The 17,923-nt window shown below is 39.3% G+C and overlaps 1 protein-coding gene across 1 annotated transcript in view; it reads left to right on the top strand.

Annotated features, from left to right (window-relative positions):
- Positions 1–3,833: 3,833 nt before the first annotated feature.
- Positions 3,834–17,923, top strand: part of MCF2L (MCF.2 cell line derived transforming sequence-like) — a gene marked incomplete at its 3' end in the record, with an annotated part of 47,226 nt that continues 33,136 nt past the window's right edge. The window contains exons 1-2 of the mRNA XM_010295133.1: positions 3,834–3,945; positions 12,576–12,690. Of these exons, the coding sequence (XP_010293435.1) occupies positions 3,834–3,945; positions 12,576–12,690 (227 nt within the window). The remainder of the gene's footprint in view (positions 3,946–12,575; positions 12,691–17,923) is intronic.

The following is a 17,923-nucleotide window of genomic DNA, read 5'->3' as shown; positions in this document are numbered from 1 at the left end:
AGACGAACCGCTCCATGATCTTCCCCAATATTAAGGTCAGTCTGATGGGCCTGTAGTTCCCAGGATCCTTCTTCCGGCCCTTCTTGTAGATGGGTGTCACATTGGCAAGCCTCTAGTCATCTGGGACCTCCCCTGTTAACCAGGACTGCTGATAAATGATGGAGAGTGGCTTGGCATGTCAGGCAAACTCCGAATGATGATGACTTTCGGTTTCATTGGAAAAGAAAGAAGAGCTTTTACCAATAAGTGCAAATCTTGACTTGAGTGATATTGATCATTTTCTCAGATTCGGGTTTCTTCAGGGCTTACTGGCACCAGGTAGTTCAAGCACAAATTATCTTTGTGCTCTTGTGCTTAAATCTGTCATCGTGCCTCATTTGAAATGCAGTCAGATGCCTTTGATGGGACAGGGTCAGGCCTGTCTAAGCAGTCTTCCTCCATCACAGAGACAGGACTATCAAAGCAAGATTTAAAATTGAATTAGAAGGTTATATATCCGCAAGACTGTCGTTCCCATTTTTAAAGAGAGAGGCTTTTTTAAATGGAAACCATGCATTTAACTGATTCCTTTATGTTAGCAAGATGACATGTCTGTCCTCCACTTACAATCATACTGTAAACACTAGATAATGTGGTTTTTAAAGAACCTCCAGTTGTTAGCTTAGGGGAAAAAAAACCCTTCATGCATTCCTAGCTATTATGTGTGTTCAATTTAAAAAAAATTTTAAAAAGATAAAAAAAGCAGTAATAACTTTGCAGAACCTTATTTTATTGTTTATTAGCACCCACAATACCAGATGCATTATAAATCCCAGGGGCTTAATTTTAAACAGACTGCTCTGGAAAACTCTTTAAATGAGCTCTTCAGGAAAGACTGGATATTCTAGCATGTTTTGGTGTAAGCATCTCTTTTCAGCCATCAATTTTAGATACAGTAAAACAGACAAACTCTTAGGTCTCTGTTTTGAAAATATTATGTAAAGCAGTCAAGGTAGAACAGGGAAAATCATGGGCTGTGTAAATCTTAATCCATGTAAGTGAAAGTAGAGTTGGAGCCTATAAAAATTCCTTAGAAAACAGTGAACAGATTTTCAGTAATTCTGTATTTTAATGTGCACTTAATTAGCTTTACTAAAATGGAAATTGTCCCTAAAGACTGTAGCAGGTGATGGGTTCTCTATTTAAAGAATATTTCCAAGAAATTATTTTCCCCAGAGCCCATGAGCATAAGGAGTGTGGTCCTTCGCAGTCTGTTTAGCATGCGTGCCTTTCCTTAGTTTATCCTGTTAAGGAAATAGCATATTCAAGTAATGATGGACAGACTTAAAGTGAAATCATGTTCAGTCCCAGACAAACTGTGATGGAGTCTCTGTTCTAGAGGGATGGTAAATATAAAGGAAATTATGCAGAGGGATGAGTTTTTACAATTGCATCTTCTCTGGAAGGACACAGGGTGTTGGAGAGGGATTTCTGGCTACATCTGTGAGCACTGATGCTAGGTTCAGGTGTATCCTGTCAAGCTGCAGGATGCAAACTGTTCAGCAGTTCCAACAGTTGCATTTTCTTGCATTGTCTTGTGCCGCTACTTGTTATGTCAGTTGTTTGAAATTATTGAAAATCAGCTCTGATCTTTACATATACTCTGCTCCCTGAAGAGTGTCATGAAACCAGGTGAGCAAGATGAGAAGGAGGCTGTGCTTTTGTGGAGGAGGGTGCAGCAGGAAGGGCTTCTGGAGGTTTTTCATCTGTGAACTGGCACCGTGTGCTGCTCTCACAGTTGCAAACACACTGACTCTTAAATTTGAGTTAAAACTGAGTTTAAAACCAGGGGGAGACCGCAAGGTTGTGGGCTGCCCGGTGCTGATTGCAAAAGCTGCTGTTCCTGCCAGAGAGAACACTGGGGCAATCAAATCTAGGCTTGTGTCTTTACCTGGCACAAGTCAGGACTGCAGTGGGATTGATCACACAGATACATGAGGAAAGAGTGATCATTATGTATCTGGGAAACATAAAGAGTTTTCCTGACTTACAAACATCTTGCCCGCTTGAATGGTGTGTGTCACATATTTACTTGCATATGCAAAACATACCTATTGTAATACATGCTTATGCTGCAAAAATGAAAATTATTTCTGCCTGTGACTGCAGGCAGGAATGGTGTATTACAAAGTGATACATTCTTTTCCCTTTTCTCCCAGAAAAAAATTAGGTGTAGATCCAGCAGTACGTTATATTCAGGTAAATGGGTCCACCTGCAGGCATTGGTTTGCAGAATCAGGAGTGTTTTACTTTAGTTTCTTAAACACTGCTGCAGGAGGGCTCCTCTTATTAAAAAGCACTGACAGCAAAAATAAAACCTAAAATACTTTTCCCTTTGAGGCGGTCCCCTATTCCGGAAATGACTTGGCCACCTGAGATTGGACTTCTGAAAGATCTGTGTTCAGTTTTCTCATAAAAACATTAAGATGATGACATAACTGAAAGTCTGGGTGAAATATGACTTAACAGTTAAAACGCATCTACTTATGGATTTGACAGCGTGGTATGCAGAGGTCTTCTGATTGAGCAGTAGTTCACCGGATGCAGAAAAATAGCTCTGATCAGTGTGTGACCTTGAAAGTGGTCATGGGTCTTCCTCTGCCCAACTGGACAAAAGAGAACAGAGAAGTTCTGTTTCCCAGTATAAGTTGTTGCTTATCTGGAAGAAGTAACTGAAAGTGGGGGTTTTTGCTGTTCTCAAGTAATTACAGTTCTCAGAATTTTACACACATGAGAATCACTTGCAAAAGTGAGTGGCTGTCCCCTTAAGATCTAGCATTTGAAAGATCTCAGTAATAGCAAGTCCCTTCCTTGAGGGCCAGAGCTTTACTTATGTTTGATCAGTTTGTATTTCAATGCAGATGACACTTATCCTTACATCACTTTTAGGTTTTTACTTACCTTTCCTGTGCATGTTCACTGTTTTGAGTGTCAGATTTGAGTCTATCTTCATGGCATTTCAATGTACATTAAAAACGAACTTCTTTATCCAATGCCAGGTTAAAAGAAACGTTCAAAACCAAATAATGAAAATGCTAGGTATCCCATCACTGCTTTTCAATGAGGATAAAAATGCAGAATAATTAATTTTTAGAAATTGCAAAAGAATAAAACTTTTTGTTTCACTGTTTAAAAAAAAAAAGAAGAGATCATTTAATGAATGAGACAACTCTGTCATGCAGTCCTTATTGTGGTCAGCAAAACTTAGATTTCTGCTTGACCTCTGGAAATATGCTGTGGGAAACACCTCTGCTCAAACAGTGTGACAGAAAATTAAGACTTGGGAAAGCAGTAGGTCTGTCATTAAGCTAAAGTGGAAGGGCTGAGATAAAAAATGGAGCTTTTCACTGTTCAGGTACAAATGCGTGTGTTCAATGTGAGGATGTCCTTTCAAGCCTGTACTATGTATCTTATTGAACGCTGTTGCCTTGGAGTATTTGAACACTAGACAACAGGCTAGAAGCATCATGAGTTTCTCTTCCTTTTGTTGTGAGTTGAGAAAGTTTTAATAAAAATTGAATTTGATACATAAAAACCCCACTGTTCAACGTCACTCCTGAGGAGTATTAGCCCTACTGTTTGTTTTGGTGACATCCCGTACTGCTTCCGAGTGTCAGCAAATCCACATGACTTTACTTTTTTATCAATATGGTGTTTAAAGAAAAGTTTGCCCTTGGCAGACTCCAAACATTTTTACATATTTTTCAAAACTTGGATAGTTTTCTGGGTGTTTGTGTTCTAGGGATGAGTTTTTTTGATGTCTGCTATTAAATTTTACATAAAATGACTTTGCAATGCAAATTTTTTTTTTTTCCTCCACAGATGAAATCATGCATCAGGATATCATTCCCCTCTATGCTGCAGATATTCAGGACCAGTTAAAGAAACAATTTGCTTACCTGTCAGGTAAGACTATGGTGTTCCCTCCTACAGACATTGCTCAGGTATATGGTCAGGCCTGTTGTGCTTTTGTAGTTTTTGAGGTCTCATGTAGAAGAAATTCTTATTTTATGAGCAACTCAAAATACAGACTACAAAGACTTGTTATTTAAGGACTATGAAAAGAAGATCTAATTTTTTTAAAGTATAATAGGAATTTCATATTATAGTTAATTTTCCATTTTCTAGGATAATGGGATGGAATTTAGGGTAGGATAAAAGAATAAGCAGGGGGAAATAAATAAGGAAGTGCTGATGAGCGTGGTACGGGAACATGTAGTCTCCTGTAGTCAGTGCTAAGGGAGCTGTGGGTACTTACCCTGAGCTCCCCAGTGCTTGGTCCTGAGACACGGCCCAAACACTGACCTAGAGCTCTCTGAGCTAGCTGAGTTCTCACTGAGAGTTGGAGAGTGCAACGTGGATGCACTGGTGGTTCCTGTGGTCTTGCAGTCCTCGTCCCACAGGCTGTGCTGCCACTGGCTCTGCTGCCAGGTTCTATAGTGAAGCCTTGGACTTGACCAAAGTAGAGTCTGAGCGAGCACCACAGTACCACCTTCCCCCACAGCCTCAGTGCGAGGGGTCAGGCATGTGTAGCACCAAGTTCTGGATGAGGTTTTCACCTTGGTATTGCCACCTGCCTTTTGCAAAGGAACCTGCTTTTAGGTGTAAAGCCATCTCTAAAAGCAGCACAGCCATGTTCACACAGCACGGAGTGTCTTTGCCCCGGATAACCTGTGGTGGAGGCCTGTATTTATGTGCCATGCAGGTGTTGATTGCTGGGCTTGGTCCATCCTGATGGTGGAACCACAGCCAGCTGGTAATGGGTAAAGGGAGATAGCGCCTTTGCTCACTGATCAGGCTCTGAGACAGGTGTCCGATAAGCTTCTGAGTTTGTTTTCCTGCCCTCTTGCCTGTAAAGCTCTTGCAGGTCTGCAGCAGCGACCTTGCTGGAGTTACTGCCCTGCCCTCCCTCCCGTACAGAGAGAGGGAGAGCATCGGTGGCTTGGCAGGGTTGCCCTGCCTCCTGGCATAAAGGAGATTTAACCCCTAGGCTGAAGCTGGACTTTATGACTGTTCCCTCTTCCTTTGAATCCCTCCCTGCATCAGATCAAGAGACACGGGGGAATGAGGCGATGTACTGCTTTGCTCAGCAAGAGCTCACTGAATCTTCTTGTACTTATAATTAGCCGTTATGATTTATTCGTGCCACACAAGCTAAATTAAATGTGGGTCTGCAGTAGTGACTGTTTTCCATGTGCTGGTGGTAGCACTTGAAAATAAGATTATTTTGTTTATGAAGTTGGCTGTTCATGCTCCATTTGAGATGATGGTGTTTAAGCTACATTTCTTTTCTGGCAGTATATTTTTTTGGCTTTCCAAGCTCTTCCTTCTTATCCATGGGCAGAAAATAGCTCATAATAGTGTTTATGCAAGAATCAGCCTATCTAGATAACAGTAAGTAGGGTTTGCATTTTACCCCTCTGAAGGGGGGGGGGGGGGAAACTGGTGACAATAATAGATGAATAAATGCTCATTGAGTCCAACTGGAGATTGTTCACATCTTAAGTCTGTTGAGTTCGCACAGCCACAAGCGTCTTCAGCACTCATTACATCCACTGTGCAGTGGAGCTCAGTAAGAGCAGCCGTTCCTCATTCTATTTTCTTCTATTTATTCACTCTCGTGTCTATTAGAAGTCTGTTTTGTTTGCCTGAAATAGTAGGACAGCTGCATTACTGTGGACTGTGACTATATTCTCCATTGTATTTCATTACTCTTGGGCAATTTGACTTAGGCATTTTCATTTCACTTTGGACTTCAGTTCTTTTATCCTAATATTCTCCTGCAGGACAGTGACGGTTAATTTTCTGTGCTGTACCAAACAGTGGTGTTATGGGTTCTATGAAGAAAGGAACAGAGATAATATTTTGATACTCGATCTATGTACAATTTGTTCTTGCAGTTGCACTTATGAGTGGCTTTGCTGGAATGGCACTGAAGACATTCATAGTGTGTGTGAAGGGGACCTTTTTGCTTATTACTAAAGTTACCTTGGAAATGGAATCTTAGAACATGGCATAAAGTTCATTAAAATGGAAGTCCATAGATTCCAAATACTTCTGGTAGATAGCATCTTTGCAGGTATGGTGAATTGTGTAATGCCCTGGATGCATTTCACTTTTTAGTTTTGGGCTTTTTAGCAACAATGTGACATATACTTGAGAATTGCTTTAGTTTCTCTAATAGGTTGTATCTAGGTCTCATGGGACGCTTGCTTGAATAGTGAATGAAGCTTAGTCTGCTTCTGTGGCTAAGGGCTGTAACCCTTCCTAAGCTGCTTTCTCTGTTTTGGTCTCTGTCAGGGTCACTTCTTTCTCTTGGTCTCTTTTCCTCTGTAGGACATTCAAATTAGGCTTGAAATGAAACAACATAAAGCAAAAACTTACATTAATGCTTCAGTTTTTCAGTAAATATAGCAAAGTGCAATGAGGTCAAGGTGCTGGCTACTTCTACAGATGCTGAAGGCTCTAAGTGTTGCTCAGCAGCGAGTATGCAGTTGTGTGTTCAGCTTAAATATAATGGAAGGACAAGCTGTGGATGAGGTTTTCAATCAATTATTCACGTAACAAGTTTATAAACCCTGAAGTTAATATTTTACCTCAGGCCCAGCTGCTTACTTTTTTTTCCCTTGGAGTTTTTTCTTTCTGTGGAACAAGGTCCTTATCGTTGCAGGAATTGTCATTACTCTTTTGTGTTGTTGCTAGTCTGTATTAAACATCCTCTCTACACAGTTCACTGTTTCACCTGTCTTTTTTCTTCCTTTAGTTAGTATTTATGCAGCCACTTTTTCTTCTGCATTGTAAAGGGTCTTCCGTTTTTTTTTGGGGGGGGGGGAGGTTGGTTTTTTTTATCCTCACAAAGGACACTGCAAGGTCCATTTAAAAGTATTTGGAAAATGTATTCCTTGCAGCCTTTCATTCACACTTTATATTTTCTTTTATAAATATTTTATTTTCTCTTTCCTTGATTGGAAAGTTGCTGTGTGACTTTCATACCCAATTTTGCAACTATTTGCCATTGCTGTATGCAGGTATGTTAAAATAAATGTAGATTAACAAGAGCGTACAGACTGGTGTGTGTGTTTATAAGAATCTTAAATTGTGCAAGCTATATGTTGTGCAAATGAGACTCTTGGCCACCACAAGTACTGAACCAATTATTTCAGCTCACTTTCCTTTGAATGCCTCTTTCTGCATTGAAAAACTTCAAACAGAATATTTCCATTAAAGGAAATGCAAATACGAGTTCATGCTACTTACATTTTTGCCTATCAATTCATAGTTGTTTTTCCTCCAGTTGAGAAAGTTAGCATTGGCACTAGCTTTCAAAATGCTTATTTCTTTGCCCCTTTAAATTATCATTCTAAATAATAAGCTTCTCCTCTCTCTCTGTAACTATTTCCTTGGCTGTGCTCTTGCTCTTTTCTGTGGACATGACCTGAAAATACCTAACTGGTTAAACTGTTCTCTTTGAAGTATCCACAGGTGCTGAGTCTGTCTGTAAAATTGTGTTTGAGAACTGAGTGGATCCTGTACCACATACATTGCATCAGTTATTTAAAAATTTTGACTTGATTTTTGTTGCCAATATAACATGTTCAATGTATATGTTGTGTATTGACAGTGGAAGAGGTGTTACTTATCACCTTCTGTCTTGCACAGGTGTAGGCTTAACTGCTGTTTTATATTCCCTGTGCTAAACCCACTGTGTGTAGAGATTAAAAAAAAAAATAGTAGTAAAGAGAAAGGAAAAAAATTAATCCATGGCTAAGAGATCTCCAGTTAAAATACATCCAGGTACAAATTTAGTTCTTGCAATCTGATTTCTAAGCCAGTATACTTGCTCCTGATCAGCCTGGGCAAAATGCAGTTTGTGAAGTTATGCAAGTAAAACTTCTTTCTCATTTCAAGGAAAGAATATTTTAATAAATTCCTCTTGATCCTGTTTTCTTTTGGAAAGAATATGCAATAAAGCTTTTATTCACTACCTCATTGAAGTCTACACATAATTTCAAATACTCCAGGTCCTCCAGTTAAGTATATTATGCAAGTAGAAGGGAGAAATTCCTTATCAGAAACATACAAACATAATAGCACCACAACAGCAAAGCAAGCCTTTCATTCACACAGGGACTGCACTTTTGACATGACTGCAAACAAGATTACTTTTACTTAAGCCAGGTCTTTTTGAACTGGAGTTACAGATCCAAGCCGTTTAACAATGATGATTGTCTTGAATCTTGTGTGTGTATTGATCAATATAGTGATCTTTTTTCTTTTTTTTTTTTCTTTTTTTTTTTTTTTACAGTCCAAATACCATTTCATTTGTATTATAAATTCAGGCTAGGAGACCTCCCTCTTTGCTCCATCATCATCTAATTATAACCAACTACCTTGCTTCCTTTTTGTGGGATTGGGCAGAGTGCTTTTGAGAATACATTTCTTATGAAAACAGGAGCAGAATAACTAGGGTAACATTACAAAATAATCTCCTGCTCTTCTTTCTTGGAAGTCTGAGTAGTCTTCTTTGCTGCTCCCCAATTTTGCTGGCTGTACCAAAAAAACTAGCATGGCTTTCACAGGGTTGTGGGGAACTGCACTTTTCTCTATGCGTGCGTGCACATGCAAATGTGTCTGTGCTTTTTAGCAGCTGCACGATTCATAGTCTTTGTAATTTTCCCTGTCAATGCCATTTTCAATTGAAAATAATATTAATTATTTCTCATTTTTTATTGTTTTTAGATACCAAGTCATCAGTATGCCTTTTGATTAGAATTTGTGTAAAACAGTGTTGCAATTTCCTTGGCTTGGCACTTCTCTATCACCCTACCTGCTTAATAAAAGAAAAAGAAAACAAACCCAAACGAGATTGCAACTGTGATGGGAAGAGTTAGATGTAGCAGAATATAAAGAAGAAATGTTAAATTACCTAGACTTCAGGCAAACTTTACCAGTCCCATCTCACGGCAGCACAGCTAGTTTTCCAAGGATCATTTTTTTACTCCTTTCATAAAGGAGATCACAATGCTCTGGGTCCACATAATTTTAGCAGTTGGTGCTATTGTTTAAATAATTATTACAGAAGTTAGGAACATGAAGTGCTGTTTCCTAAGCATAGTTGAGTCATTTTGCTACCTATCCTGTGGAGCTAACGCAATTCAACATGTTTTTAAAAAGGGTATTTCTCCAAAACACAGGGCTGTTACTGTTGTAATAACTGGCCTTAGACTAAGACATAGATCTATTTAGAAAAGCTACACCAAATTGGAGGTTTACTAGAATTGTAGAGATTTATCCACTGAAAAATTTCCATTTGAGAGGTAGTTTGTGTTTACTTGATACTAAATCTGTTACAAAAGTTTCAGTTGAATAGGTTGCCACGGTGGCTTGTAAATTAGTTAATAACAAAAGTTTTGCTTTAATGACGGGTCACAGAAATGCAGATCTACTTAATTTAAAGTGGTGTTGTGATTTTTTTTTTTTTTTAATTGCTGACATACACTTCAGTGCTTTTTATTTCTATGGTGTTTCCATTTTTAGACTCTCCTCTCATTTGGAGAATATTCCTTACAGCTGCATGTTATGAGACAAGTCTCAAATAATTCTTGGGAATCATTTCATCCCTCAGTCATGGGATTGTTCAGCCTGGAGAAGAGAAGGTTCTGGGGAGACCTTCTTGCAGCCTTCCAGTACTTAAAGGGGGCTGATAAGAAAGATGGGGACAGACTTTTTAGCAGGGCTTGTTGCAATAGGACAAGGAAATGGCTTTAAACTAAAAGAGGGCAGACTCAGACTAGACATAAGGAAGACATTTTTCTCTAGGAGGGTGCTGAACCACTGGCCCAGGTTGACCAGAGAGGTGGTAGATGCCCCATCCCTGGCAACATTCCAGGTCAGGTTGGACGGGGCTCTGAGCAACCTGATCGAGTTGAAGATGTCCCTGCTCACTGCAGCGGGGGTTGGACTAGATGAGCTTTAAAGGTCCCTTCCAACCCAAACTGTTCTATGATTTTGGATGGTGATTAAAATTCCAGTTGCTCATTTAAAAAATTGCTCTGTACAAATTTAATTGTTTTCATGAGTTGTAGCACTTAGAGAGTTCATCTAAGTTTTGTGTGTCCTTTTTTTGTAATTGCGTGTATATAATTCTGAGATACTGAGAGGTTATTATGTGAGTTGTTTTTAATAAGATGTTTTAAATTTTTGCCTTAAACCTGTGTTTCAAGAAAGATGAGAGAAGTAAAATTGTTCACTTGGTCACTCACATGCTTTCCCTCTCACTATAAACAAAAGTAACAACAACAACAAATCCCAACCTAGCTTCACAAACTCCTGTTTCCATTTTATCTCCTCCTAAATTCTGCGGCTTGGTTTACTTCTGGAGGAAGGGAAGAAAATCACATTTTACACAGCTAATTCAGGAATAAACTGTGCAATGCCGCTTCTGCAGAGATGAAGCAAGAAAACATGATTCTGAATAAAGGAAAAAAATCATTCCTTGCTGCATCAGGTTCATTATGGAATAAAGGACGCTTTAAAAGGTGAACTCACCTACTACATTTACTACTATTTAATACAAACGCAATTTAAATGTAGAATTTTTATTTTGTTTTATTTCCCATGCCCTTTTTGTACCTTGAGTGACAAACACTCATTTGTAAGTAGCGACTACTTTGCTGAGTGGCCTGTCTCCCATTGATGGTCATGTAAATTAAAATTGTGATTTGGAAAGCAACTTCTATAGTCCAGCTATGTTAAAACTGAAATTTTACAGAATTTATTATGACTAGCACTTCAGGTCACTCTGCCCTAAAGGTAAGGTCCTATAAGGAAAAGCACTTGAGCAGCATTTGAAGGTATATTTGTGCTTAAGTGTCCTGGCAGGAAAATACTGGAGAAAAAGATAATCAGTGAACAACGGTCTTCTAACAGCATGTGGCAGGACAGAGTTGTCTCCACCTGAGATAACCAGGGATGAGTGTACTAGAAACTAGAAATTAATAGGCAACATTAAGGCAGGATGGCTGTATATGCCCTTGACATTCAGTGGTGGTCTGGGAACTTCCTGAAGGTCACAGTCCGGGCTTCTGCTTTTAGGATGTGTCCTGCAAGCATATTGTTCTTCTTTTGTTTCATATGTCCTAATTATAGAAGTTAAGTAGAACAAAGCAAGCAACTGAGTGGGATACTGCAAATAATGTATAGTTGTACCTAAAAATAGGTATTCTAGAGAGAGCAGAACACCTCATGAGCAACAGAAATAATGATTATCATGCTTGAAAAATGTTTTTAATGAGAGAGGAAAATGCTTTGGTCCTGAGAGCCTGGGTAGAATGAAAAATAATAGAATCAAAATTGGTCTTAGCTTACGTTTGTATTGTCAACACTTATATAGCTAAAAGACTTAATGTTACTGCATTTGGATATGTCATAAAAGTTACATTTGCAAACTTGTTGTATTTGCATTATAGCTGTATTTTTTTCGTGTTGTTTAAATGCATCCAGAGCACATTATTTTCTGAGGTAGTTTGATTTCAAGAGCTACATGGTGGTAGCACCATATTGCCTGTAGGCTGGTAGATTGAAGTCAGATTCACCACAAATTAACATAAGGATAGTATCTGAGCTCTTCTAATTACATGCGGCTTTGGAGGGAAATGGTGGTTTCTTGTATCAAATGAATCTGAGCTCAAATATCTCTCTTCTTTTTCTGGCAACGTTAGATGTAAAGGCACTTGAAGTGGGTAATAGCACACTGCAATTTTCACAAATCACTGTTGCTGTCCTGATCAGACGGTGTTGTTAATACAGTTTACAGCTGATGTCTGCACAATTGTCGGATTTCAGGTCTGGAAAAAAATCCTTATTCTTTTGACACAGTCATTTTTTAGCTGTTTTTCTTATCTTTTTGAACTGTCAAGCAAAGATAACTTTCCAGCAATCTAGCTCGTCAACAGACATACTGCAGTGTAGGTGTTCGGCTCTGCTTCACCTTTTGTCGGTGACCTGAGAAATTGAACAGGAAATCTCATTTGAAACACTTTCCCCCATTTCTTTTAATGTTCTGCCACTTCTTTTAGACTGCCCTGGAAGCAGAGCAGCTAGCTGAAGGAGGGTGGGTGGGTGTGGTAGGAATGAGTTCAAACTGGTAAGAAGGTTCAATCTTCAGTTCAAGGTGGAGATTCACCTACTTAATTCTGGATTAACTCCCCCCCCCGCCCCAGTTCATTTCTTTCTCCAGATTGGTTATATTTACAGTTGATGTTTATAAAAAGAAAGATGCACTGCCATCTGGTGTCAAAACTGTGTTGACATGAGCAAAAACATTTGTACAGAGAAAATCTAATGTGGTGTAACAAGTTTCTTCCTATAAAACTTCCTAAGCTCTGAAGAAGGGACTAGACTCTTCAGAATAAACAGTGTCCACACTGATGAGCCCTGCACCAAAAAAAAAGAAGTAGTAGTTTCATTACTGGAAATTTGCAGGCTAGGTAAAGAGACTTGCATGTAAACGTGCCTGCTGCTTGTTTCTTTTGTAGGTGGAAGAGGGGAAGATGGATGCCCTGTTATCACCTTTCCAGACTATCCAGCTTTCAGTGAGATACCCGAGAAGGAGTTCCAGAATGTCCTGACCTACCTGACGAGTATCCCAAGGTGAGCACCTGTCTAGGAGAAAATACCCTTTTATTTGCTAAGTGATGTTTCGCATTCAGTAACTTACACAACAGTGTAAAAGTCAGGCTTGGTATTTAGTTAAAAAAAAAAAAGGAAAATGCAGCTTATAGTGCAGTGTCAATAAGTGTTGATTAGTGACAGCTGCCTAATATAGTTGTTAGATGAATTATATAGTGCTATTTATATTTCATCAGAAAAATACTTCCTGGTATGTATGGATGCAGATTCTGTGATGGACATTGTTCTCTGGTTTCTTATCTTTGCTGTATTTTAGAGTGCAATGTTTTGTGTTTTAATTGAAAACATGTATAATTTTGGCAGAACCTGCTAATTCCTGGATGCTACTCATGATGTTACTCAGTGTGAGGGAATACTCTATAGTTACATACAGAGGTTTGTCCTAACCCCTTGTACTCTGTTTCCCTGTCAGCTGAATGTACAGTCTTTGCAGCACTTCAAAAGCTTTGATTGAGGGTGCTAAGCAGGCCCAGCAATTAATCCTGGCTCTCTTAGGGGGCACGGCAGTGTTATCAATGGACTGCTCAATAACAATTGTGATTTTGTTGAAGATCTCTTAGGGCATGAAATAGTGGAGTTCAAAATCCCGATGGAAGTGAGGAAGGCAAGTAATAAAGTACAGACCCTAGACTTCAAGAGAACAGACTTAGGGCTTATTCAGGGAACTGGTAGATGGGATTCTATGGAAAGCAACTCTGAAGAATAAATCTACTGAGGAAGGCTGCCAAGTTTTTAAGGACAGCATCCTCCAAGCACAAGAATGGTGCATCCTGGAAAATAAATAGATGTAACAGGAGACTGACCTGGCTGAACAGGGAACTTGTGACTGAGCTGCGCTACAAAAACAGCATACAGGAGGTGAAAGCAGGCTATAAAGAAAGAAAATAGAAACATTGCACAAACAAGTAGGGATGGTTGCAGGAAAGTCAAAGCACACTTGGAGCTGAGGGACAAGAAAAAAGGGACATCAAGGACCACCAAAAAAAACTTCTGTTGCTTTAGCAGTACAGGAATAAACAAGGAAAATGTGAACTTGTGCTGAATGGGCTGGGTGAATTAGTAGCAGCCAATACAAATGAGGCTGACACTTGATTTCTTTGCTTCAGTCTTCACTGACAGTGTGTCACAGCCCTATGTGTTTAGAGTTGAGGGTTCAAGGAGAATGACTAGCAACAGGTGAGGATGAGGTCAAGGATCTCTTGAGAAATCTTGACCCAAGTCTAGTCTTTGGGATAAGACGAGCTGTATTGAGAGTGATGAAGAGTCTGGCCAGTATCATAGTGAGGCTGCTCTCTATCATCTTTGAAAGGTTTTTGAGATCAGAGATGAAACATGATTACTAGAGAAAGGTAAATAATTGCATTCATGTTCAGAAAGAGCACGAATAACGATCTGGAACAGTACAGGCTGGTCAACCTCACTTTGGTCTGTGAGAAAATTATGGAGCGAGTCCTCTTAAAATACACTTTTGGGCACAAAAAAGATGGTGATGAGGAATAGCCAGCATGGATTATTGTGCTTGACCAACCTATTTCTGTGATGAAATTACAGGATGCATGAATAAGGGAAGCTGTGCATGTTTCTTACCTCACCTTAAGCAAGACTTTCAACAGAGTCTCTGCAGCACCCTTGTATCCACTTTGAGTTGTTATGCCTTGAGAGGTGGACTGCTGGGTGGGTGAGAAACTGCTTGGAACATCCAGCTCAAAGAGTGGTGGTTAATGGCTCATGCTCTACCTGAAGACAGAGTTCATCAGGGAACCACACATATCTGTGCTGCCTCGTATCCTCGGGAAGCATCTGGAGGAGGAGATGGAGTGCACCCTCATCAAGTTTGTGGATGAGGAACTGATGGACCTTCCCACTGGTCCCTTCCCACTTGATGGAAGGACTGCCATTGAGCAGCCTAGGCAGGTGGGAGGTATGGGCTGACAGGAACCTCATGAAATTTGACAATGACAAATGCCAAGTCCTGCAATTGGGATGAACTAACTGCCTGCAAGAATGCAGTCTGGGTAGCTGGCTGTGCTTTGAGCAGGAGGTTGGACTAAAAGCCTCCTGAGATCCCTTCAAATCTGAATCATTGTATGAATCGAGATCTCCTTTGTGTCTTTCCCAAATTGGGCTATATGGCTTTCCCAGATTAAAAACTCTAGAAATACAGGTTGTGTAACACTGATTAAATGTTGGTCTCGAGTGGTATTTTACACTCTTTTTGCTGACAGCATTTAGTGCAGCTCAGCATGGACCGTGCTGAATTCACATTTGGAACTAGTCATGGAAGATGTCCTTCACTATTGTGCGTGCTTTTGTTTACTGTACACGCATGAAAAGAAATAACAGTGTTCTTGTAAAGGGCTTTCCTCTTAATTATTTTGTAAGACCTACTCCCTGTGAGGAAATACTGCTTATACACAGCAGAGTACTGTCAGGTGGCCTCCTGGTTGTACTTGGTAATCTCTAGTTTATCAGGAACTGTGATGCTAACAGCCAGCTTCTGCATTTTCTTCATTTATCCTTGTATTGGTTAAACTGCATGGTACTAAGCCTTCCTTGATAGTATCTTTCTTGGATACTGTTATTACAAATAATTCTGTACTAAATTAACATCTGCTTCTCCTTTTGAAAGTCCTTGGTGGTGCGCTTCATGGTGGCCCATTGAACTTCTGCACAGAATGGGGTTTATATGAGAAATTCTGATCAGAACAAACAGCATCTGGTGCAGGGGGGGAGCACTGAGCGCATCCCGGAGCATCAGTTTGGCAGGAGCACATTTTTACTAATTAAAAGTCTGAGAGCAGATTTTCTGGAGGAGGTTTTTCTATTGGTTTCCCATACCCAACAACAAATATTCTATGCATATTGAGCCAGAAGTGGCCATTCCTTAAGTCTGGCTGTTCTTGTAGGATTTTCTGTGTTTTTTTTAATTTCTAATTCTTTAGAAAGAGATCGCTGTTCTGTGTAACAAAGGAGTAAGATACTAACTATTGTGAATATAACAATACTTTTGGTATTAGGGTGATAACACCTCAATTTCAACCTTGTAAAAATAATGCCACTGTTAAGATACTGATAAACCTTGGACCTTTTTGTGCCTGAGAGTTGCTATAATCTCGGAGGGCTGAAGACAATCCCTGACATCTTTGCTAGCGGTGTTACAATCTTACTGTGAAAAATTTTGTTTATGAGCCCTTTTACAGGTTTATAGAAATAAAAAAGCAACAGAAATGCCACTAGCCACAGCATACATCCCCTTATATAATATGTTTTGCTAACGATAAATTATTGACTGCCTATGCCCCAAAGATGGGCAGTATTGTAATTTTCCTTGAATCATGATATTTCTAGTGCTGTTAAAGGTGTCATAAGATAGCATTTTTGCTGTTAACTTCGTTTTCAAGGGCTAAAATTTCAAAGACTGTTTTGGATGCTTTGGACACTGCTTTTGAAGGGAGTGGAGGCAGTTCATTATGTATTTATTTTGTAAGTTTATTAAAAAGACCTAAGGAGTACAGATTTGCAGGAAGGGTAAAAATGCAGCCCACAGCTTTTATGCACGGACGGGTCTCCAGGTTAGTGTCATTTAGCGTATGAAATACGCAACTCTGTCTTTTGGCTGTTCTGACTGACTATGGGGAAATGAGCTTTTCTGTGAAAAGCCCTGTAGAGCATGGACATGTCTGGAGCCACACCACTTCCTCAGAAAACTGCTTGTGCTACTTGGCCTCCTACAAGATTCCTGGTCACAGCGAGGGGTTGGCAGCAATAACTCAAAACTCATTGTCTGACTGCCTACAGTCACATGTTAAGGGAAATGATATTTCATGGGAATGACAGTGAGGAGCTGCTACAAGCCTCATAAGAAAGGACCTTTCTTTGCTCTGCAGTAGAGTTCACCCAATAAAATATTTACTGGTGTAGTAAATCTTAGCAGTGGCATCAGGTTTTCAAGATTTGTTCCCAAGTGAAAGAAGAAGTCTTGGTAATAAGACTAGTTTAGGTCTTTGAAGGAGGAAAAACTTGAACCTCTTAACCTACCTTTATTATTCTCTCTAATTTTATAGGTAAACATGACCGTGTCCCCTCTTATTGCATTCTTGTTGTATACTATCTAAACAATGGGTTTCGCAAGCTTTTTCTGTGTAAACTTTCTCTTGTCTTTTCCATAGTGAAATTTAATCACGAAGAGTTAAATATCTTATGGGACACCTTGCATTTAGGAATGGAGCTATTACAGCTTGCATCTTACCAACTTAGATGACCATGGAGTAGAGTAGCAGAGCGATCAGCATGTGCTCAGATGCGTAAATGCCTAATACATGAGGATGTTAAGAAAGGAGGCAGTGGAAAGACATCTCAATTTAAGATACTCACTTAGCTCTGGTGCAACTGTATATTATTAAGCAGAGAGCTTCAGGTGGGTGTTGTTAACGTTGTAAGGTAAATTCATGTTCTATAGGCAGATGGATAAAATACAATGTCTAATGTATAGTTTGTAATAATATCAAAATATTCAGTACAGGGTTGTTGACATAGTTTGTGACAACAGTCATGTACTGTGCGTACTTAAAGATAACTGCTCTATCAGGAAAAAATGATGGATTAAGGATGAGTACTATAGACAGTGGAAGATTACAGCTAATCCTTTCATAACTGCCATTTTGGTAATGAGATGTGTGTTGTAAAGGTATACATGTAATAGGTCGGAAACAGATTTTTCCTTTTAGCAGCTATTATTTTTTTATTATTGTCAAAATACAAGATGAAGTCTTATTAAAAAGGTGAGGATTCTCTTAGAAAGATTTTTCTTAGGTGAAGTGACGTTTGGTTTTATACATATAGTACCCAAGATGAAAGAAGGAGAATCCATGACAGTATATAATGTACTTAAGGCAATATGTTCTAGGAAGAGTGTTTTAATTAAAATGTTGAATTGGTACAAATACTTTATGTATAAGTACTGATCCACAGGGATTAATAGTTCTTATTGATGAAGTTGCTGAATAAAGTCCTATTTGTAGGTAAGTGTCTGTAAAAGGTGAGCTCTTTACATTCAACTGGTTTTCAGTAGAGGACAGTAAGCCAAGTCTTTCATCTATTTGAGATGCTTTGAGGACATTTTATGTCCATGTAGCTGGTCTGATTCTCTTTCTGCAGAGGAGAATGTCTCCTATTACTTCACTGGCTGAGTCCT

This window comes from Phaethon lepturus, unplaced genomic scaffold (genome assembly GCF_000687285.1).
Source record: "Phaethon lepturus isolate BGI_N335 unplaced genomic scaffold, ASM68728v1 scaffold3189, whole genome shotgun sequence".
In the NCBI taxonomy this organism is placed as follows: domain Eukaryota; kingdom Metazoa; phylum Chordata; class Aves; order Phaethontiformes; family Phaethontidae; genus Phaethon; species Phaethon lepturus.
Note: the sequence above shows the minus strand (reverse complement) of the source record. Positions and strands in the feature narration are given on the sequence as shown.